Source organism: Perognathus longimembris, chromosome 14, assembly GCF_023159225.1.
Source record: "Perognathus longimembris pacificus isolate PPM17 chromosome 14, ASM2315922v1, whole genome shotgun sequence".
In the NCBI taxonomy this organism is placed as follows: Eukaryota; Metazoa; Chordata; class Mammalia; order Rodentia; family Heteromyidae; genus Perognathus; species Perognathus longimembris.
The window spans coordinates 6989233-7013420 of NC_063174.1; the positions used below are offsets into that span (position 1 = coordinate 6989233).

Consider the following 24188-nt stretch of genomic DNA (forward strand, 5'->3'; position numbering starts at 1 on the left):
ACTGGAGGTTACTAGGGGCTGGGGTTGATGGAATGGAGAATTATGAAATTATAGTTAATATCTAATGAGTATAAGGCTCCTCTTTGTATATGAGGTGAAAATTTGGGAAATAACCAGTGATGACGGTTTCACAACATTATCAACATGAATACCAGTGAAATACACACATGTATGAACATGGAAAATTTTATGTTACATACATTTTAGTACAATTACAAAAGAGGTAAAAATCACATTTGCAACATAACCTATTGCTTTGTACTTTTTTTTTTTAATATTCATAGATCTAACTGTAGTACAGCCTAGATGTTCTCTAATACAGGGAGTATAGAACTGAAAAAGCACAGATTATAGCTCTAGTGGTAGACAAGAATCTATATTTGTGTAAGGATTCAGAATTTAAATTTTGGCTTCTGAATTTAGGTTTTGTGTCTTTTCTGTGGAGAATCATCACTGAATGTCGATTTAAGCAGAACAAGAATGGACTTTTGAAAGCCTTTTTGAAATTCTACCCAAGAAATAGGTAGCGTGTGGGAGAAAGACAATATTGAAAGACACAGTCAACATTGTAGGTATTATGTAGTCAGTTGACCATATAAAAGTACAAATGGTTCCTCCAGAGAATCAAGCCCTGGTGTACATTGTAAGGCATCCAGCACATAAAGAAAGAGTTAACGGCAATCATCATGTCTTGGAAGGGTTTGCTGGATTTATGCAGGGCCTTCTCTTTCATCTTACTGGCTACTGCTTTGCAACAGACAATGATGATAAGAAAGGGCAGAAGAAAGCCTAGCAGGAAACAGCTGAGGAAATAGGCTACAAGAATCCATTGCCTTTACTTTTGCATCTCTTTTCTGTCCTAGTTAGCCGACACAGCAGAGTCATTCCAGCAGGTCACCCTTTCTTTATGGTCATGATGTGTCTCCTGGGAAGCCAAATAGGGTGTGCTGGGGTGTGGTGGCAGAAATCCAGAGGCCCACGACAGTGCTGGAAGCCAAGCCTAGGGTTCTTCGCTGCTGGGACTGTACTGGGTGAGGAGTGAGAAGATACTGATCAAGACTGGTGGCCGAGACGAAGAAAACAGAGGCAAATATCCCTACAAAGTGCCATGAAGGCCCTGCACAAAATAGTTCCAGAGCGCCAGTGAGTTTCCTGGAGATAAGATGTGGTCATAAATAGCAGGATCAATACTCAAATAAAATGAGGAAGAATGAGATGAGAAAAAAATAGGAGAGTACTGGCCTTTTTCATTTTGAATTTTAGTACTTACAGATAGAGGCTGTTGAAGATGGTGCCAATTATAAATGACAAGAATAAAGGAAGAGCAATGATTAGTTTTGAAGCAGGAGCTGAATTGCAAGTGCTGTTTCTTACTGAAGTGGAGACATTGATCGGGTTATCATCAGAGGTGCTCAGATGGGGGGGGAAATAACATCAATAACAAAGCAATAGAAACAGCTAAGTATAGAAATTAAAATAGCAATCTTTGCATAGTAATAATCTAAATGACAATATTTTAACAGTGGCAAATTGATATTTCTATGACACAATCAAATCTCTTTCTATGATCTATACTTTATGCTGTGTGAGGATTGAAGATCAGAGTAACATGAACATGAGAAGTAGTATTATTACAGATGAAATATAATAAAGGTGAAAAGAAATAAAGAGTGGGACATTTTGACAATTGTTAAATAATTAACTTAGATTGATAAAATAGATATTGACTGAAGTTTAACTTTGTTGTTTTTTTTTCTGCCAGTCCTGGGCCTTGGACTCAGGGCCTGAGCACTGTCCCTGGCTTCTTCCCGCTCAAGGCTAGCACTCTGCCACTTGAGCCACAGCGCCACTTCCAGCTTTTTCTATATATGTGGTGCTGAGGAATCAAACCCAGGGCTTCATGTATATGAGGCAAGCCTTTTACCACTAGGCCGTGTTCCCAGCCCTAACTTTTGTTTTAAAAATTATTTTATTAGCATGTACTAATATACAAACTTAGAGGCTTCAACATTATATTTCTCTATACTCATATAAAGTATTTTGAACGTATCGCCTTCCCCTTTTCTCGTGCACTGCAGGGATCAAACCCAGGGCTTTTTGCGTTTGGGGCAAGCATTCTACCACTTCACTTTTATCTCCAGACCTCTAGTTCCACCTCACTCCTGTTTTTGTTTTGTTTAATAAAACACAGTCTTGCTATGTAGCCCGGGCTGGTCTCAAGCTTGTGATCCTTTGGCTTTAGCTTTCTGAGTGCTAGGATTGCAGGCACGTGACACCATACTCAGTGGACACACTTTCTTAAGCTAATTTATAATCAGTTTGACTTGACTGAACTATTAGTGGGTCAAAACATTGGTAATGAAAATACTTCAGTAACAAAAATAATAGCAACTGCTACACATGAGATGCTATCATTAGATTTCCCTTCTAAGTTAGTGTAGTAACTATTATCTAGTATTCGAGGCGAGCAGTTTACCACTGGGCCATATTCCCAGCCCTATTATATAGTATCCTAATACTTAGCACAAAACTTTCAGACGTGATTCTCATGTAGGAGCCACAGGGCACTACAACATTGTAAGGCACATTGAGAATCGTCAACAAAAGGGAAATGAGTATTGTAGGAGACATTAGTTCTTCCTTATTTGGGAGGGAAGAAAAGGAGGAGAATTCAAGAAACTCACATTATCCAAAATATGTTATATGTCAGGAGCTTTCTACAAAAAACAAAAAACAAAAAACTCTCTTTTTTCTTCCTCACAAAGTCTATGAGGCAAATCTTTAAACAGAGGAAGAGGTAAAGCCTAAAAGGGTTAACTTTCTTCTACTCATCAGCATCTTCTGTATTGTCAGCATTCTGGAAGCTGAGGAGCCCACTATTGTTTTATATTATTTCTTGGAAATTGGTAATTCATATGAAGTGTTTTCAATAATGAGCCACAAAACAGAATATCTAAATATCAAAGTACCTAAAATACCCCATTTCTTGCATAATGTTTCCTACAGTATTGAAACCATAAACCTGAGAATGTTTTGGAAAATAGCTATTATAACAGTCACATCAACAAATTGATTTTTGATAAATTGGGTAAAGTAATGGAAGTGACTAAGCAAGATCATTCTAATAATATAAAGAGAAAAGGAATAATTGCTACTTAAAACCACAGCTGCTATACGTTGATTCTGTCTTCTATGGGAAATTCAAATCTTTTCTCTGAAGTTGAAAGAAAGTTCTCTCGACAGGAAAGCACCTTACTAGCTTGCTTTGGAATAAAAAGGAAAGCCTGAAGGATGTTGGGTAGACAGGGAGTGCTGAGCCAGAGTGATCACGTGAAGAAGGCTGGTGAAGGGCCTAGGAGCTTGAGGAAGAGGAGGAGAAATGAGGCTAGGATCCCTGGAGGAGGCAGAGGGAAATCTAGCAGGCAAGGTAGAAAGCCTCAAGAAAAGACTCACTGGGGGCTGGGAATATGGCCTAGTGGCAAGAGCACTTGCCTTATATACATGAAGCTCTCGGTTCGATTCCCCAGCACCACATGTATAGAAAACGGCCAGAAGGGGCGCTGTGGCTCAAGTGGCAGAGTGCTAGCCTTGAGCAAAAAGAAGCCAGGGACAGTGTTCACTCAGGCCCTGAGTCTAAGGCCCAGGACTGGCCATAAAAGAAAAAAAAAAAAAAAGACTCAATAAGGTATTCTGAGAAGCAGAAATGACACAAAGATTTAAAAATGGAAGTATTTACTACTCTTTTTAGAATACTGGGTTTGGGTTTGAACTCTTCCATTTGAGCCACAGCGCCACTTCTGTCTCTGTGCCCTGAGTGGGTATGAGAATCTCTTTGGGTATGCATATGAGAAACTGAAGTTTAGGAGAGTTTCAGTGTTTAATTGTGTGGCTGAGTTCTAGAAAAGCATCTGAAAATAATGTAAGACTTGACAAAATAAAAGTAAAGCTTTTCTGTTCTGTGCTGGTAGTAGTTCTGAATATGCTATTGTTTCCTAGTAACTTTGATTTATTGCTCAAGCCAGGAGAATGCTTCATCCTTATACATTTTTGAGCTGGTTCTAAAGGATTTGAGTATAAATGAATGGGGCATAGCTTAGGTATTGTCATGTACAGTCCAGGGTTTAGATCCTTTTTCAACCACTTACTAGCTCTGTGGCCTTAGACTTAACTATTTATTTATTTATTCATTCATTTATTTATTTTTGTGTGTCAGTCCTGGGGTTTGAACTCAGGGCCTGGCCACTGTCCCTGAGCTTTCTGCTCAAAGCTAGTGCCCTGCTACTCGAGCCACAGCTCCAATTCTAGCTTTTTGATGTTTAATTGGATTTAAGAGCCTTTCTTGTGTGGGTTGTTTGGGTTTTTTTGGTTTTTTTTTGGTTATTGTTTTTGGTTTTTGGGTGCCAGTCCTAGAGTCTGAACTGAGGACTTGGCTTCTCTTTTTTAGCTTTTTCATTCAAGTGTGGTACTCTACCAAGAGTCTTACGGACTTTCTAGATGGGGCTGGCTTCAAACTGTGATCCTCAGACCTCAGCCCCTAAGTAGCTAGGATTACTTCATGAGCCACAGCTTTGTATCAGTTTTTATGAAGACTAGACAAGACCATTTTATTTAAACTACTTTGCTCCTTTTGTGGTAAATAATAAACACTGCAATTTTTGAGCTTATTTTTCTCTTTCATATTAAGACCAACAAGTCTTTTTTTTTTTTTTTTTTTTGGCCAGTCCTGGGGCTTGGACTCAGGGGCCTGAGCACTGTCCCTGGCTTCTTTTTGCTCAAGGCTAGCACTCTGCCACTTGAGCCACAGCGCCACTTCTGGCCATTTTCTGTATATGTGGTGCTGGGGAATCGAACCCAGGGCCTCATGTATACAAGGCAAGCACTCTTGCAACTAGGCCATATCCCCAGCCCCAAGACCAACAAGTCTTATTTTCTCCCTTTAAAGCTGCAGGCCAATCCAGGCGTTTGTGGATGGTTTTAGGATGGTTCGAGGCCGATTTGAGCATCAAAGCCCATAAAATCCCTTCTCAGCGGTGCAGTGGAATGTGCCTGTTGTCAGACGCTTAACACAGGCAATCACTCAAGTGTGCACTCATACAAGAATAGAGAGACTGTGTCAGAAATGACCAGTGCAGCTGGGCACCAGTGTCTCACTCCTGTAATCCTCGCTACTCGGGAGGCTGAGATCTGAGGACTGCTATTTGAAGCCAGCCTGGGAAGTAAAATCTGTGAGACTTCTGTCTCCAATTAATCACACACACACACACACACACATACACACACACACACACACACACACACACTACAGAAAAGGCAGGAGATGTGCTACAGTAAATATACCTGCCTTTAAAAAGTATGAAGCCCTGAGTTCAAACCTCAGCACTGCCAAAACAAAAACACAAAAACAACAACAACAAAAAACCAACAAAATTATTGGTCAAACTTTCTCTATGTAAGTTATGGCAGAGAACACAGGACCAGCCAGATGGACCAAATATCTGAGCCGTGCAACTCAAGAAACACTTGCTGATAATCTATTGTGTGCCAGTGTTTGAGATAGGGAAAATAAAATAAATAATTCAAAGTTATTGTCATTGGATGTTTGCAGTTATTAAAGAAGAAGATACCAGAATGGAAGGACATAGGAGCTTTGTGGAGAGCACGTTCTGGGCTTTAGAAACATTGTGTTTAAAGACTCTTCACAACCATCACCTGCTTCTGCATTCCTATTTATTTCATACTGTGGTTGGATCAAACAACATTAAACAGTTTCCATTTCCATGAGTACTTGGCTCGAAATCACCTGACTTCATTTAAAACATGAGAGTGAACCGAATACATTCCCATCACCCAAGCCACAGAAAAGAAGTTAATTCCTCAAACATCGTTGGTGTATTTCCCAACAGAGTTAATATTATTGGTGTAAAACCTTAAAGGTTGAAAACGTTATTAAGCCCATTTCTGGGGAGAGTTTGTAACATTTCAATTTTAGGCTACCTAATGGTGGTAATATTCCCGGTGCCTGTTTATTTTGAAGAGAGGGGATTAAACACTACCATAAATTTGTTATTTTAGTTGTGATTTTTACTAATTATAGAATTAGAAAAATAACAGCAGAGAAAGAACCTGGTCCTAATTCCTTCTTTTTTTGTGTGTGTGTATGCTGGTCCTGGGGCAGAGGTGCTGCCCCTGAGCTTCTTTTGCTCAAGGATATGCTACAACTTGAACCATAGCTCCACTGGCTCTTGGTGGTTAATTGGAGATTGGGTTGGCTTTGAACAGCAATCTTCAGTTCTCAGCCTCCTGAGCAGCTGGGATTACAGAGGTGAGCCACTGGCAGACGGCCGGGCTATTTTTTTTCAGCTGATGAAGTGGCACAGGAAGGAGCCCCTAGCTCCTTGACTAAAGTCAGAATACCTGGGAGAGCTTTACAAAATAATCGCCAATAATTACTGAGTATTTGCTGTTTTGAAGTATTATTCTTGTAACTGGGACACAGAGTTAGAAGAGCTGTGTTCTCATAGAGATTACATTTTGGAGGGAAGAGATGGACAATAAACAAATGAGTCAATACGTCAAGAAGAGAAATATCACTTAGTTCCACTCTACTATACACAGCATTAAATGATGAAAACATAATGAGTGACCAAGTGGCTACATTAGGTGGGATGATCCGAAAAGACCTCTTCAGAGTCGCTGTCTGATGGCACTGGAATGACAGGAAAGAGTCAGTGGTGAGCCAGAGGAAGAACATGAAGCAGCAAGGCCTCTTGTTTCATGCTTTTCCCTCCACGTTGGCTCCTTTCTACATCCTGCCTAGTCTTTCTCCCTTGACAAGACTTTCCCATTCATTGGAATCTTTGTCTCATGACGTTTCAGTTTCATCCTCTAGTTGTGGCTTACGCTCTCCTTGGCAGGGTGTTACGGTGTGGAGATGGCTTGAGTGTCTGTCTCCCAGAGGGCATGGGCTGGGAATTTGAGGATGCCAGAGGTGGAGAAGCATGAAGAGGTGGAGCCTCGTGGGAGTCACCAAGGGTCCTGTATTGCTCTTAAAGGGATTGGTGTAGTTCTGGGATCCAGATCACTGCTCACTAAAACATTGTTAGAAACGACCAGCCCTACCTCTTCTGATGCTCTGGCTTTCGGTTTCACCAGGGAATCTATCCCGTTCCATAGACTTCCATTACAACGCCATCTGCCACGAAGTGATGCAGCCAGGAGCCCTTCACTAGAGTTACCACCATGCTGACGGGCTTCCAAAAATGTGAACGAAATAAACTTCTTTCCCATTTAAAAGTTACCCGCCTCAGGTCTTTTGTTACAGTGATGGACAATGGACTAATCCACCGAATTCTTGCTATGATAGTCTTTTGGAAATGCGATTTCAGCTTCATCCAGGAGGCAGGCTGGAAATCTGCTTCTGGCAAGTGACCTCACTGGGTTTGATCTGTCACATTGAATGACAAATCTGCTCCATGTCTCAGCAGCATTCTGAGAACTGAAGATGGGGGTATCTGCAACGGAGGCAGGGGGACAAGAGGCTGCGAAGTGGGCCTCAATCTCAATTAGGAAAACAGATTCTGGTTCATTCTTGAGGGACATGGTTGAGCTTGGGAGCACTGGTGGCCCTCGACAGACAGGCATGCAGGAGGCAAAGAGTTAAGTCTTTGAATAGATTTATTTTTCCTGCAATTTCATACCCAAGGCAATCTTAAGAGAGTAAACAGACACAGGATGTTGGAGAATGATGAAGGTCTAGAATTTCCTGTGAAACTAATAAAGTATAAAAATTGCTGAGTGGTACTAAGGGTCTGTTTGAAATTAGGGACAATTTAGTGTGGGGGTTGATCCTCCTGGGGAGGGGGAAATATTTCATCTTGTAAATTTTAAATTCTGAGCAGTTCAGTGTGTTACATTTGCTTCCAGTCTGAATGTAGGAACAACAACAGCAGATTGTCAAAATATTCGAGGCTGATGGTTTCCAAGGAAATATTACAGGAGAGGAGGCCAGCTGAGCTGAGTGCTGATAAGAATAGTAGTAGTGACGCTACCCCGCCGACTCAGGTGGATAGAGAACATGGAGAGAAACAGAAAGATGGCAGGCTGAGAGGCAGTGTGTGTGTGTGTGTGTGTGTGTGTGTGTGTGTTGTTGTTGTTGTTGTTTATTTAATGCTGGTCCTAGGGCTTGGACTCAAGGCCTGAGTACTATCTCCGAGCTTTTGTGCTCATGGCTAGCACTTTATCACTAGAGCCACAGGTCCACTTCTGGCTTTGTGATGGGTAATTTTTTTTTCTTTTTTTCTTTTTTTTTTTTTTTTTTGGCCAGTCCTGGGGCTTGGACTCAGGGCCTGAGCACTGTCCCTGGCTTCTTTTTGCTCAAGGCTAGCACTCTGCCACTTGAGCCACAGCGCCGCTTCTGGCCATTTTCTGTATATGTGGTGCTGGGGAATCGAACCCAGGGCCTCATGTATATGAGGCAGGCACTCTTGCCACTAGGCCATATCCCCAGCCCTAATTTTTTTTTTTTTTTCTTTTGATGGATAGAAAAACCTCTCGTGGACTTCCCTGCCGAGGATGGCTTTGGACCGCTGTCTTCACGTGCCAGCCTCCTGAGTAGCTGGGGTGACAAACAGGAGTCACTGGTGCCAGACAGTGTTTGCGTAAGCATAGAGAACCGGCCGCGGTGTTTGTGCTTATGGTTTTCGAGGTGTAGCGGTTCTGAGTGATGGCCAGGTCTTTAGAGTGTTGCAAAGGAAATCAGAACAATGGAATTGCCATCAAGAACTTGAAGACAAAGTATGAGATGGTCTTTATTCTAAGAGCAGGGAGAATCACTGGAGAGTTTTAAGCAAGAAATGCTATGGTGACAGGGAGAATTTCGAAAGCTATCCCAGCCAGGAATGGTAGCCTACGCCTGTAACACCCACAGGAGTTTGAGGCCTGCCTGGGCTGTAGTGAGAACCTGTCCCCCAACATAAACAAACAAAAACAAAGCTTCCCTTTTGAAGCCACCAGTGGATCCGAGTGGGATGAAAGTGAGAACAGGAAGATTAAGTCATTTAGTCTGACTTCCTCCAGAGCAGATCCTGAGACAAGGACGGAGGGCAAGTGGCCTATTTGCCAGAAGACCCAAGGGAATCTGGCGGGCAGGGAGAAATCTGGAAAGGGCGGGGCAACCAATGACAGCCGCAGGTGACCAAAACTCAGTCCACTGAGGAACTTTGAAAAATGGTATTTATGCTTTCCCACTGGGCCGTCCCATCTGAGCTGTGAAAGTTTCTCATCACTTTCTTTGCTACGTTCATGGACAGAGAAGGATTATGTGACCAGAGAAAACTTTGAGACAGAGATAGTTTCCAGCAGAAGAAGGTCTGGCTAGCAAGGACTGAAATGGCAAAGACAGAGTCACAGTGGGTGTTAAAGAAGATTTTCTGCATCTGTTAAAAAGCTATTGTATCTGTTCTACTACTTCTGTGCTCCCTCCCTACCCTCCCTCCATAAATGGGTACAGAAAACAAAATAGCAACAAAGGAGAGAAAAACAAACATAACCAAAACATCTCTTGCTTTTATTTCTTGAAGTTCATTTCAATAATTATCATTTATATGAGCATATGCTTTGGTGATCCTCTCCTAAGAGTATCCTCCTTTGATCTCACTGTGTGAATATCTTAGAGTCCTGTATAATTTTGTCCTATCCAAGTGTATTTTTTTTTGCCTTTTACCATCCAGTGGGTTTACCTGTAGGTTTAACAGGCACATTCTAGCTACAGCACATGAGGGAAAGCATGTAACCTATCAGCAGTGATACTCACGAGACACTATGTTGAAAATGAACTATATAACTTGTGGGAGGGCTGGGGATATGGCCTAGTGGCAAGAGTGCGCGCCTCGTATACATGAAGTTCGATTCCTCAGCACCACATATATAGAAAAGGCCAGAAGTGTCGCTGTGGCTCAAGTGGCAGAGTACTAGCCTTGAGCAAAAAAAAGCCAGGGACAGTGCTCAGGCCCTGAGTTCAAGCCCCAGGACTGGCCACAAAAAACAAAAACAAAACCAAAAAATTTGTGGGAGAACCTGGGAGAGAGGAGGGAAGGGGTGACACTGTTCACAGGAAATGTACTCATTACCTGACTTATGCAACTGTGGAACACCTCTGTATGTCACTTTTACAATAATTGTAAAAAGTGCTATTGTAGTAGTCCATGCAAGAGACAGAGGTGGCTCAGTCTAGGTTAGTGGTGATAAAATTGTAGAGAAATGAAAGGATTTAATGTGTGCTACCTGTATGCACATTAATTTCATCTTCTCCATTTGGTTAATCATAGTTGTAAAAGTTCTATTAAAAATCCTCTTTGAAGTAAATTGTAAACCTATGACATCTTAAGAAGTTGGAATAGGGCTGGGGATATGGCCTAGTGGCAAGAGTGCTTGCCTCGTATACATGAGGCCCTGGGTTTGATTCCCCAGCACCACATATGCAGAAAATGGCCAGAAGTGGCGCTGTGGCTCAAGTGGCAGAGTGCTAGCCTTGAGCAAAGAGAAGCCAGGGACAGTGCTCAGGCCCTGAGTCCAAGCCCCAGGACTGGCCAAAAAAAAAAAAAAAAAAAAAAAAAAAGAAGTTGGAATAGAGTCTGATATGTCTGCTTCAAGATACTATTCAATGGTAAAAACCTAAGTAAAGCACTGACAGAAATAATATGTACGTCATGATTCAAAAGAAATAAGTCCAATTAATTTTTATCCTAATACATGCAAACACTATCATTTCAATATGTAATCAATCGAGTAGCACTGATGAGATACATGACATCCTTTATCTGTGCTCAATTCTTAAATCCTCATGTGTATTTTCCACTTTTAACTAGCTATTGTGGCTATACCAGACCATGTAGCTCCAAGGGAAGCGTTATTTAAGAACTGTGTTCTTCTTGGGGACCAGAGAGCCTGGGCCTATTTTTTGACTCTAGTTTTGTCAAAAATAAAAGTAAAACAAGAATTGTGATTTGATGGGGCTGGGAATATGGCCTAGTGGCCAAGAGAGCTTGCCTTGTATACATGAAGCCCTGTGTTTGATTCCCCAGCACCACATATATAGAAAATGGCCAGAAGTGGCGCCATGGCTCAAGTGGCAGAGTGCTAGCCTTGAGCAAAAAGAAGCCAGGGACAGTGCCTAGGCCCTGAGTCTAAAGCCCAGGACTGGCCAAATAAAAAATAATAATAAATAAAATAAATAAGAATTGTGATTTGAGAGGATGGGTGGGGTTGGGAGAGGGGAAGAATTGTGAAAGGGATGACATTGATCACGCCGTCATAAAAACCACATGCTGAAATGAAACTCCTCTGTCCAATTATTTGAAGACAAGTTTTTAAAAGAGAAATGCATTCTTATTTTGCATTCTAATGTCAATAGTTAATACTTAGTAGGAGAATACTTTTATTTTTTAGGCACTGAATGTTGAAACTGAATGGAATAAGCAATACTAATATTTTCTGATTTCCTATGACATTGGTAAACAAAAGAGGAAACAGAAGAGTGTGTGTGTGTGTGTGTGTGTGTGTGTGTGTGTGTGTGTGTGTGTTGGTTCTGGAGCTTGAACTCAGGGCCTAGGTTCTGTGCCTGAGCTGCTTTTGCTCAAGGCTAGTGCTCTGCCACTTGAGCCACAGCGCCACTTCTGGCTTTTTCTGAGTAGTTTATTGGAGATAAGAGTTTTCTGGACTATTCTGCCCAGGCTGGCTTCACATCTCAATCCTAGTAAGCTGCCAGCACCCAGCAGGAAATAGAATTTTAAAACTTGATGTGGTTCCTTTATAGTGACCGGACCTTAAATGACACAGAATGACAACTTTTCTTTTTTAATCTTTTATATCTCATCTTTTTCAATTTCCTTTTTGCCCTTCCTTCCTTCCTTTCTTCCTTCCTTCCTTTCTTCCTTCCTTCCTTCTTTCCTTCCTTCCTTCCTTCTTTCCTTCCTTCCTTCCTTCCTTCCTTCCTTCCTTCCTTCCTTCCTTCCTTCCTTCCTTCCTTATATAAACATACATACGTGTGTGTGTGTGTGTGTGTGTGTGTGTGTAAGGGCACATTCCTGAAAATAAGTGTTTTCTATTGTGTGCCAGTTAGGAAGTTCTTTAAGGATTTGATAGCAGACTTGGTCTCCTTATTTTATTACCTAATCTTTAAATGGTAGTACAAGGGAGTTCCCACTTAAAATGCCCACTTATGTGTAAAGTGTATCTTGATCAGTCACCCCTTCTATCATTCTCCTTTATTACACCTACTCCTTATCCCTAAGTCTCATTAGCATTCCCACTTCTTTTTCACCTTACATACATTGACTTTTATGACTGTGTTCATCCCTCGTCCATGCTCCCTTTTGCGATGATCCACCCCTTCCCACTAGTCGGGAGTCCCATTCCAACTGTTTCAGCTTCCTCGTTCATCCCGTTTGACTGTAAATTGTTCAGGGTTTACCCCATGGAGTTTCACTCCTGTATTTACTATACTTTAGTCAAGTTAACTGTGTTATATGCACATACCCTCGTGTGTTTGCACGGGAGTATATATTTTTTCTTATTTATTGTCAAAGTGATGTACAGAGAAGTTACACTTTCATACGTCAGGCCTTGGGTACATTTCTTGTACTGTTTGTTACCTCCTCCCTCATTCCCCTGGGAGTATGTATTTTGAGACTAAGTTCACATATGAGAGAAAACATGGCTCTGGCTTACTTCACTTGCTATGTTTTCCAGATCTTTCCAGTTCCTTGCATATTATATGATTTCTTCCTAATGACTGAATAAAATTGTATTGTGTGTGCATGTTTACATATATTATGTATACTGTATTTTTGAGAATCGGCTTTTCAGTGGCTTGCTTCCCCCTTCCTTCCTTTCTTTCCTTCCTTTTCTTTCTTTCCTTCTTTCTTTCTTTTCTTTCTTTCTTTCTTTCTTTCTTTCTTTCTTTCTTCTTTCTTTCTTTCTTTCTTTCTTTCTTTTCCTTCCTTCCTTCCTTCCTTCCTTCCTTCCTTCCTTTCTTCTTTCCTTTTTTCTTTCTTTCTTCCTATTTTTCCTTTTTTCTTTCTTTCTTTCTTCCTATTTTATACTTGCTTGGCTGGCTGGCACATGGCTGACACCATACCCCTTGAGTCACACTTCCAGTTTGGCTTTTTGCTGATTAATTGGCTATGGCATCTTGTGGGTTTTTCTGCCTGGGCCAGCTTCAAACATTGGTCCTCAGGGTCTCAGCCTCCTGAGTACTTAGAATTATAAATGATAACCACCAGAGCATTTTTATTTAGTCAGTAACCTGATATCTTCCTTTCTTTTTCTTATTTCAAATCACAGGTTTTTTTAATTTTTTATTTTATTAAAAAATTTTTTTTGCCAGTGCTGGGGCCTTGGACTCTGAGCCTGAGCACTGTCCCTGGCTTCTTTTTGCTCAAGGCTAGCACTCTACCCCTTGAGCCACAGCACCACTTCTGGCTTTTCCTATATATGTGGTGCTGAGGAATCGAGCTCAGGGCTTCAGGTATATGAGGCAAGCACTCTTGCCACTAGGCCATATTCCCAGCCCTCAAACCACAGTTTTAAGAAAGTAATATGAGAGTAGAATTCAAATTCCAGTGTTGCAAAACAAACAAAAATACAACATAAACCAAGGCAACTCAGGCGTGCAGTGCCTTAATCAGTATGAACAAGGGGAATCACGTCCATACCTAATTTAAACCTGAAGCGTTCATTCACTCTTGGCTAGTAGACCTCATTTCCCCCCACTTCCCCCACAAGACCTTTCGGGAGTATGTGGTAGCCTTCCTGATTTTTACAAATAAAGCATTCCAGGGGGATCAGGACCACTGTATCAATTGTGGGTCACTGTGATCCAGAGGGCTAAGATTTCAGCTTAGTAGAAGAGCACCTGACTAACATACACGAGGCCTTGGATACGAGGCCAGGACTGCCAAAACAGTTACAATACCTACCACCACCACCACCACACACGCAAACGCAGGCCAAAACAAAGAACTCCTTCTCTTCTCAAGCCCAAAGAACAACCGAGGAAGGGAGGAACCTAGCAGGGTACAAAACACATTTCAAGTTTTGACTTTAGATATGCCTGAATTAAAATATAGGTTTTTACTACTATCAGAAGATAGATCCTTAGTCTTTATTACTTTTAAATTTCCTAGATCTGATTATCTTTGAATAGTCCTTGCCTCACTAGACACTTTGCTGTGGTATATACATCTAAATATGTGGGGTTTTTTTTCTATAAAAAATGGAACCACACTATGCATTGTTTGGTAAACTCTTTCATGTAATGATATTGAGTTTCCATGCCAACAAACCAATAGGCTAATAAACAAACATCTGTATCTTTGTCTAATCTTCTCTTTGCAGGCAATTATTACTATTATTTGTGCTTGTTTGGGGATTTGAACATGGGGCCCCGGGGTGCTGCCCCTGAGCTCTTTAGCTCAATGCTAGCACTCTACCACTTGAGAGCCACAGCTCCACTTCTGGCCTTTTGTGAGTAGTTTATCAGAGATAAGAGTTTCCTGGACATTTCTGCCCAGGTTGGCTTCAAACATACATCCTCAGATGTCAGCTTCCTGAGCAGCTAGGATTATAGGCGTGAGCCACTGCACCTGGCTTGTAGGTTATCTTTTAAAGTTTACATAAGATAAACTGTGTGACCACAACTGACCTCTATTAATTGAAACTTTAGAATGCAAATGATATTGAAATTCAGGTTTCATGTAATCAAGCTCCTGTCTACTTCCATAAATGATTCTTTGCTAGCTGCCCATTTATCACACAGGCTGTTTCCAAGCTTCTTAAAAGCCAGCCTTCCCCCTTGACATTGAATTACGAACCAAAAATCATCAGGAGTGATTCTGAGTCTTGAGATGACTATAGGCACTAGAAGGAGTCTCAAAGACTATCATAGGAGATACAGGAAACTGAAGACTCTATCATAGCAGATAATAGCAATACTGCAGCTCTTTAGAGAAAGAAAATGCATGCGTCTAGGTTCAAGATCTGGAAGACCAGGAGATCCCAGAGGGCGTGGAAAATTTTTTAAGATACAGTTTCTCCGAGCAGAAAGTTCAATTCCATCTTTGTGAAGTCCTTCATTTCTAGCACCCTGGTCATGTTTATCCTTTCTTCTTGGAATGAAATTCAGCTAATGACCTTCCATTTCAGTGAGATTATCAGAACATGAAGAACATTCCAGATTCCTATTTGAAAAAAATATGTGTTCCTCCTACTACATTTCTAGTTTCAAAATAACCTCTTTAACATTCCAAGAATTATTTTAACAAATGGTCTTGGCTGTGATTCGAGACACTGTGTTTGCTAGGCTAGTTCCCAGTCCTCTCTAAACATTGTTCTATAGAGTGCTCTCAGATGGCTAGCAGATGGCTTGGAATACAGACACATTCTAAGGAATTACATGACATCTGCAAGTTGCTTGGGGTGGGTGTACGAGAGAGAGTTTAGTTCTATTGTTAGTCATCTTTTCTTTAGACTGCATCACCTGGGAAGTTATATGAATCAGAGAATGTAGCAATTCTTCTGGGAAAGATGACTGAATATTTGGCATCTTAGGGTGAGGTCCCACTGACTTTTCTATCTAAACCAATTGATTCCTGCATAGAGGTAGCTGTAGATATTAAAAGAGACCGTCACGGGCTGGGGAGATAGCCTAGTGGCAAGAGTGCCTGCCTCGGATACACGAGGCCCTAGGTTCAATTCCCCAGCACCACATATACAGAAAAACGGCCAGAAGCGGCGCTGTGGCTCAAGTGGCGGAGTGCTAGCCTTGAGCAAAAAGAAGCCAGGGACAGTGCTCAGGCCCTGAGTACAAGGCCCAGGACTGGCCAAAAAAAAAAAGAGACCGTCAGTCTTAGGATCAACCTGATGTTTATTGAAGGCCTGATATTGTAGTCCTTTCCAAACTCATGCTCTTGACATCTTTAGCAACCAGGATGCAATAGCTTTTTCTTGTTATTTACTGTTAACATACATATGTGTATATACACACATACATACATATATACATGGGCCTGCAGTTTATCTGAGGTTGGTTTGAACTCAGGGCCTGTCACATATTAGGCAAACACTTGGACCACACCGTAATCTCTAGTGAAGAGCCAGAGTGAAGGACCAGAGTAACTCCATATTGTACTAAGACCCCATTCTGTACCTGACTGACCTTACTGTAAGCCCTAAAGACCATAAAACACCCTGGGACAGAGAGTTCTCAGGAAAACCATAAACACCCATCAGAGTGACCAGATGGCTGAAACTGATTAAGGGTTAGTCAGAGAAGAAAAACAAGTGTTTTTTTTTTTTTTTTTTGCCAGTCCTGGGGCTTGGACTCAGGGCCTGAGCACTGTCCCTGGCTTCTTTTTGCTCAAGGCTAGCACTCTGCCACTTGAACCACAGCGCCACTTCTGGCCGTTTTCTATATACGTGGTGCTGGGGAATTGAACCCAGGGATTCATGTATACAAGGCAAGCACTTTACCACTAAGCCACATTCCCAGTCCCGAAAACCAAGTTTTGGAGTGACTCCAGAACTCCCCCACCCAGGTGTGGTTTCCAGTATCTAATTAAAACCCTGCAGCTGTGCACGTATCCCCCTTGCTACACCCCTATGGCTTAACCAATCAATTTTAAATGTGTCGGTCCCTTGATCTGACCAATGACCCTTTCCAGATTCCTTCCCGCCACCAAATGCACCAAACATGCTTTAGAATTGTTTCATAATTTTCCTGCAGCGGGTAATGATTTGCTAAAAAGATGCTATGGTGTGTGCTAAGTCCCTGCCTACCCTGAAAAATGTATAAATCAGCAATAAGCCCTAGGCTCAGGGCCTCTTAGGGTCACCAGCTTACTGAGTGCACGGAGGACCGAGCTAGCCTGAAATAAACGCCCTTTTTGCTGCTTGCATTGGTCTTGGTCTCTGGTGGTCTCTTGGGGGATCCGAACTCGAGCATTTCACTAGAACAAGTAAATTACATTTTATAGAGCTAAAAAAGACCCCAACTCGAGACAGCAACCATTTGGTTGTTTGTTCAACCTAGGAGTAACCCAGAGCCCCCCCCCCCCCCGAATTCCAGTAACTGACTTGGTTGTGCTGAATCTAAACCGTTTGTGCTAAAATTACTAACCATAAACTACTTGACAAAGCCATTTTGAAATCAGGCTCCACTTTGTACTATGGCTGACTTAGATTCCCATAGATTCTAGGAGATGACTACGCTAGCCTGAGATAAGCAGGCCATGGGATACAATTGTCCCAGCTAGCAGAACAGCTTATCAGGACCCAACTGGCCAGGAAGCCCCCAGACCACCCAGGAATGTCTCTAGTCCTGAGACAGTCAGATTTACCGTATCCTCTTGTCTGAACACCTGATTGCTGTAACTTTACAGGAAGCCCCCTGCTAACTCTAACCACCCCGGAATGTCTCTAGCCCTGAAACAATCAGATTTGCCACACCCTTTTGTTCGAACACCTGATTACTGTAACTTTGTGATTTTTGCCTTTATAAACCCTGTGAAATTTCAGCTCGGGGCTTCCTCTAACCTCTGCTGTGTCGGAGTGTAGGACGAGGCCCGAGCCACAGCCCGCCTGAATAAAGCCTTGCTTTTGCATTTCGGAACGTCTGGCTCTTGGTGGTCTCCCTGCAACTTGGGTATTTCAATTTCTTATAGTCAGCTTGACCTGTGACTAATGTGCCTAAAAGAAGTTGTCTAATATCATTATCTCTTTGTGAAGATAAAACTGTTGTTTTCATTTCTGTTCTGTTGGCCAAGTCTTAGTAAAGGGGGAATTCTTTTTTTTTTTTTTTTTTTGCCAGTCCCGGGCCTTGGACTCAGGGCCTGAGCACTGTCCCTGGCTTCTTCCCGCTCAAGGCTAGCACTCTGCCACTTGAGCCACAGCGCCACTTCTGGCCATTTTCTGTATATGTGGTGCTGGGGAATCGAACCCAGGGCCTCATATATATGAGGCAAGCTCTCTTGCCTCTAGGCCATATCCCCAGCCCCAAAGTCTGTCAATTCTGACATGGTTCTAAGAGATGGTAAACAGAAATAGCCTTTCCATCTTAGGAATGAGCTGGTCAGTTCTGGTAAAAGAAGTTTTCTTGAGTGCCCTGTCTGATCTTACCTCAAGAGTCAGGCCTGGGCAAGAAAGTCCATGAAACTCTTTATTGCCAATTAACCATCAAAAAGCTGGAAGTGTAGGTGTGGCTCAAATGGTGGCGCGGTCACCAACCTTGCTTGGAAAAGCTAAGAGACAGCACCCAGGCCCTGAGTTCAAGTCCTCGTACTGGTGCACGTACGTCTGTGTGCGCACACACACTGTGATTTTGAGAATTAGAGATCATTACAGTGACCAAAATGTTCCAAGTTGCCTAGGACAGTCCTAATTTATGCCTATCTCTTCACATTAACTGTGTTTTCTTCATTCTCAAGTGTCTTGATTTGGATGGCAAATTATATAATATTTCCATCTTTAATAAGAAGATGTAATTTATAAATAAGAATTCTGGTTTATGGATCTTTGCAAAACATGTCAATCATTATTTTGTAATATTTGACAGTGTTCCTGTTCGGATGACTCACTATTTACCATTTTTACTAAGTAAAAGTTTAAATATTTTTTTCATTCAGAAATACTTGACTGTAGTGCCATTTCTGCAAATGCATTTTTTAAAATTTAAAATTGTTGACATGTTTAGCATCAATTAGCTGTAGAAAGGGATGTTTCATCTGGACATGTCTATACACAATGTGCCCTATCAGATTCACACTCTCGGTCGCCCTCCCGCATCTCCTGGGCCTTCCCAAACAGTCTCAACAGCCTCCATTGGTCCATTTTCTTCAACTATACTCTTCCTCCTTCACCCTCCCTGTTAGTTTTCCCCCCAGCCACTAGTAGCCACACCCTGGGCCAGAGTGTTTTACATTTCTGTCATTCTTCTTTTTTTAGTGTATGCTAGTTATCCAAAGGGGTTTCAGCATCTCAGCCGGGTATTTCAGACAGGCCAATACAGTACTTTATCAAATTGACCCTCTAGTTTGCTCTCACCTTCCTATTCTGCCAGCCTGCACCAGATGTGGGCGTGCAGAGAGGGAACTAATGGCAGAGAGAGGTTATCTAGGGGACGGTGAGGAGGAGGCGTGGCTGCAGCGTGGGGGGGGGGGGGGACTCCCACAGTCCCCAGGGATGTCTGTTACCTAGGTTACAGGGGTTGCCTGGAGACTTTGGGGGAGGACCACATTCAGTCCCATGTGGAGACAGAACAAAGGGAAGGGGCAACCTAACCAGGAGCAACAAAATTACAAGAGGGGAATATATAAAAGTAAACAGCCAATGTGAATTAAAGGGAGGGTTGACAAAGACTTGCCCAATTAAAAAACACAACATTAAAATTTATTTTTGAGGGGTTGAGAATATGGCTTGGTGGTAGAGTGCTTGCCTAGTATACATGAAGCCCTGGGTTCAATTCCTCAGCGTCACATATATGGAAAAGGCCAGAGGTGGCGCGGTGGCTCAAGTGGTAGAGTGCTAGCCTTGAACAACAAGAAGCCAGGGACAGTGCTCACGCCCTGAGTTCAAGCCCCAGAACTGGCAAAACAAACAAACAAACAAATGTTTTTGAATGTATTGAATACTGGAATGTGCAAGTTAATTTTGAATGAAAGCCATGTTTTCCTGATCAGAGAGTTAATGATGCAGCATATGTCTAGATAATTGTTAATATAATATTATCTATTATTTAGAGAACAAATATAGAGAAGTTATGCATGGTATCTAAGGAAAATTTATCTCAAATAAATAATATTTCAAATAGACATATCTTTGGGTAGATTTTGCCTTTACTTATAATGAAATTAAATATTAATTAAATATATCTCTCCATATTTTGCTTACATTAAGCTTACATTTTGTAAATTTTAGTAAAAGTTACTAACCACTAGAGGGAGAAACAAGAAAAGCTTTAAAAATTTGGATAAATCTGAGACATTAGTTAAATGCCAGCGGTGAAATGTATTAACTATAGTGACATATGATTTAAGGAAGGCATTGGTGCAAACTTGTCTGTTGGCTTTATTGGACCCTGTAGGAAAAAAAATAACAGAAAGATGATAAGACAACATTTTCTTTCCTTTCCTATTTTTGTGCTGGGCTTGAACTCATGGCCTGGTTGCTCTTCCTGAGATTTTATGCGCATGTCTAGTGTTCTACCATTTTGAGTCATGATACACAATTTTTGATAGGTAATTGGAGATAAGAGTCTCATGGCCTTTCCTGCCCAGGCTAGCTTTAACCACAATCCCAGATCTCAGCCTCCTGAGTACCTAGGATTATAGGTGTCACCCACAGCTCCCTGTGAGACACAGCATTTTCTACCTTTGACCAGTTAAGTTACGGTTGGATTTAACCTGTGTCTTTGCTTAAAGAGTAATTAAAAATAAGAAAGTAAAAAAAAAAAAAGGGGGGGGGCTGGGGATATAGCCTAGTGGCAAGAGTGCCTGCCTCGGATACACGAGGCCCTAGGTTCAATTCCCCAGCACCACATATACAGAAAACGGCCAGAAGCGGCGCTGTGGCTCAAGTGGCAGAGTGCTAGCCTTGAGCGGGAAGAAGCCAGGGACAGTGCTCAGGCCCTGAGTCCAAGGCCCAGGACTGGCCAAAAAAAAAAAAACAAAAAAACAAAAAAAAAAGAAAACAAAAACAATCTATCTAATAAGTATGAATGAGAGGATTAAATGTTCCATACTTAAAAAGTGGTAAAGGGAGAGTAGACAATGAAAACAACGTGAACAATTTCCTGAGGAGTGTTGGTGGCTCATGCCTATAACTCTAGTTTACTCTGGAGGCTGAGATACGAGGACTGCAGTTCGAAGCCAGCTTGGGTAGACAGATCTGTGACTCTGATCTCTAAGTAACCAGCAAAAGTCTGTAAGGGAAGCTGTGGCTCAAGTGGAAAAGTAGCAGCCTTGAGGAAAAAAAACTAAGCAAGAATGTGAGGTCCTGAGGTTCAAGGCCCAGTTCCATCACAAATTAAGTGCACTTGACTAAAGTACACTTCAATTATTACTTAAAATTATAAAAATATAAATTTGTTATAAAGTGAATGAAAATTCCAATCTATGGAAGATCTGTTTCTTAAGCTACTCAGTATGTGAACCTATCAAGAAACAGTCATTTAAACTGTATTATTTAGTTATGTCTTTAGCTATTTTTTTAATTCAAGAAATTGTAGGGCTGGGAATATGGCCTAGTGGCAAGAGTGCTTGCCTCACATACATGAAGCCCTGGGTTCGATTCCCCAGCAACACATTATAGAAAAGGCCAGAAGTGGCGCTGTGGCTCAAGTGGCAGAGTGCTAGCTTTGAGCAAAAAGAAGGCAGGGACAGTGCTCAGGCCCTGAGTCCAAGCCCCAGGACTGGCCAAAAAAACAAAACAAAACAACCAAAAACAAAGAAATTGCAGACTCCTTTAGTTGTAAGGAAAACACATAAAGCACACTAATTTAACAACTAAATGTTTAAAATCTATTCAATACAAGGCACTCAGGAGATGTTAGATTGAATTGGATATAAATCTTTCCCTCAAGAAGGAGAGTTTTACAGGCTAATAAACCTATTCATTGACGTCTATAAAGCAAGGGAGATGTGGGAATTGTGAGAGAAGCAGTCAAGGCACCATATGTGTGTCAAAGTGCTCGGTGGTTGTACCTTTGAGCAGGGCTGGGGGTTCAAAGCATGAAGACAGAAAGAACTAGTTCAGGCTTCATCTAGGATATAATAGTTTTAGCAGGTCCTAAAAATATATTGAGAATTTAGAAGTATGGCAACTACATGAAAAAGGTAAAGGAAGTAGAATGAGCCTAGTATGAAGTTCTGGTGAACAAATGCAAAGTATGTAAACTATGCATATGGTAAACAGAAGAGATCATTTATTTATTTATCTTTTTGGCCAGTCCTGGGGCTTGAATTCAGGGCCGGAGCACTGTCCCTGGCTTCTTTTTACTCAAAGCCAGCACTCGACCACTTGAACCACAGCGCCACTTCCAGCCTTTGCTATATATGTGGTGCTGAGGAATCCAACCCAGAGCTTCATGTATATAAGGCAAGCACTCTAACACTAGGCCATATTCCCAGCCCCGAAAGAGATAATTTAAAAAACCATAAACCTGGACTGATGATGTAGTTCAGTGATACAGCACTTGCCTAGTATGTGCAAAGCCTTGGGCTCAATTTCCAGCCTTGCATTTAGTCAACATGCAATATAAATTCAGTTGTTTAACTTGTAACTGTGATTTTTTTTTTTTTTTGCCAGTCCTGGGGCTTGAACTCAGGGCCTGAGCACTGTCCCTGGCTTTTTTTTTTTTTTTTTTTTTTTGCTCAAGGCTAGCACTCTACTTGAGCCACAGCACCACTTTCGACCTTTTCTGTTTATGTGGTACTGAAGAATCGAACCCAAGGTTTCATGTATGCGAGGCAAGTACTCTACCGCTAGGCCATATTACCAGCCTCCAGTAACTGTGATTGTTGATTTCACATGTAACTGTTAGTGGGCCACAGGGTACCCAGACATTTGATCCAATACTTTCCTGGGTGTTTCTGTGAGGAAGTTTTTGCATGACATTAAAACTTAAATTTAGGGCTGGGGATATGGCCTAGTGGCAAGAGCGCTCGCCTCGTATACATGAAGCCCTGGGTTCGATTCCCCAGCACCACATATATGGAAAACGGCCAGAAGGGGCGCTGTGGCTCAGGTGGCAGAGTGCTAGCCTTGAGCGGGAAGAAGCCAGGGACAGTGCTCAGGCCCTGAGTCCAAGGCCCAGGGCTGGCCAAAAAAATAAAAATAAATAAATAAAACTTAAATTTATAGACTGAGTAAAGCAGAAGTGCCCACCACAATAGGAGTGGGCTTCATTAATCAGCCTAAGGCCTAACCAAAACCAAAGGGTAACACTGTCCTAAGTAAGATTCTCCTGTGTGATGGCTGTTAGACTGGAACATCAACTCTTGTTCCACAGCAGGAGCTGTGGTTTTAGTTCTGGAGATTTTGATTTTGTCAGTCCTTCTAATCCTGTGAACCAGTTCCTTATTCCCACTGTGTCTGTGAATCTATCCATCAATCCATTCCATGGCTTCCATTTCTCTGGAGAATTTTAACCCATTGTTAATGCTACTTAAAAATACCCAACTAATAATCTACAATAGTTACTATCACAATAGCTACTTGTACTACTTTGATCCTACTGCTTTGCTAAGCACCAGGAGAAATACTAGAATACTATAATTTTACCGAGAATTTGAAAAACCTGAGAGCTGCTTCGTAGATGAATATATGTTGATAATAATGGTCTTATGTTATTAATTTAATACTAAAGTACTAATGCAAAAGTACTAACACTAAAGTATTAATTTAATACTAAAGGAAACAAATTGTAACATGAAAGAAAGGAAAAATTTCAGCTCTGACAGTGTGACATAACTATTGGTAGAATTTTCGAACATTTTCTTTCACAATTCTTTCCTTTGTGATTTTTGCCATGTATAAAATTTTAGTGTATATAAACTCATATAAACTTTTTCTCCCTATTAATTGTAACTAATTGTAATTAATTGAAACTCTTGGATTTCACAATGAACATTTTTACCTGGGAGCTTTTTATACCAGAAAAAATTTTTAGACTTGAACTAGGACTTGAACCTAGGACCTTGTTCATGGTAAGCAAGTATTCTACTATAGCAATTCATTCCTATCTCAGATCTTTTTCATTATAGTCTAATTTTAAAAATTGAACATTGTATCATAAACATTTTCCTATATTGTTACATAGACTTAAAATGATATTAAGCTATATTAAAAACTAAATTTTAATTTAACTTTTGTTATTTCCTTGTAGTTTGTAATTTACTATGTTTTTATTTCTTATCACCTCGTTTTTAGGTATTTGGGTTGCTATACAGATTTTCTCCCCTATTTTCAAGATCATGAATATGATTTTTTTAACATTCTGAATTAATTCAGGAAAAATTCATAGTAACTATTATTAGATCATCAAATTTGAGCATTTTGATAGTAAGTTTAAATTGCTTTTCATAAATGTACCAATTTATAAAGCCACTGAGATAAACTCATTTGCCTGTCCAATATTC

At 41.2% G+C, this 24188-nt stretch overlaps 1 protein-coding gene across 1 annotated transcript; it reads right to left on the bottom strand.

The window, feature by feature from the left end:
* Nucleotides 1–399: 399 nt before the first annotated feature.
* On the bottom strand, nucleotides 400–7241 carry Gpr33 (G protein-coupled receptor 33). The gene is given in 7 exon segments (XM_048362906.1): nucleotides 400–449; nucleotides 452–494; nucleotides 497–952; nucleotides 954–1101; nucleotides 1103–1411; nucleotides 2970–3022; nucleotides 7185–7241. Coding segments are annotated over 7 exon segments (1116 nt in total).
* Between the last annotated feature and the right edge of the window lie 16947 nt (nucleotides 7242–24188).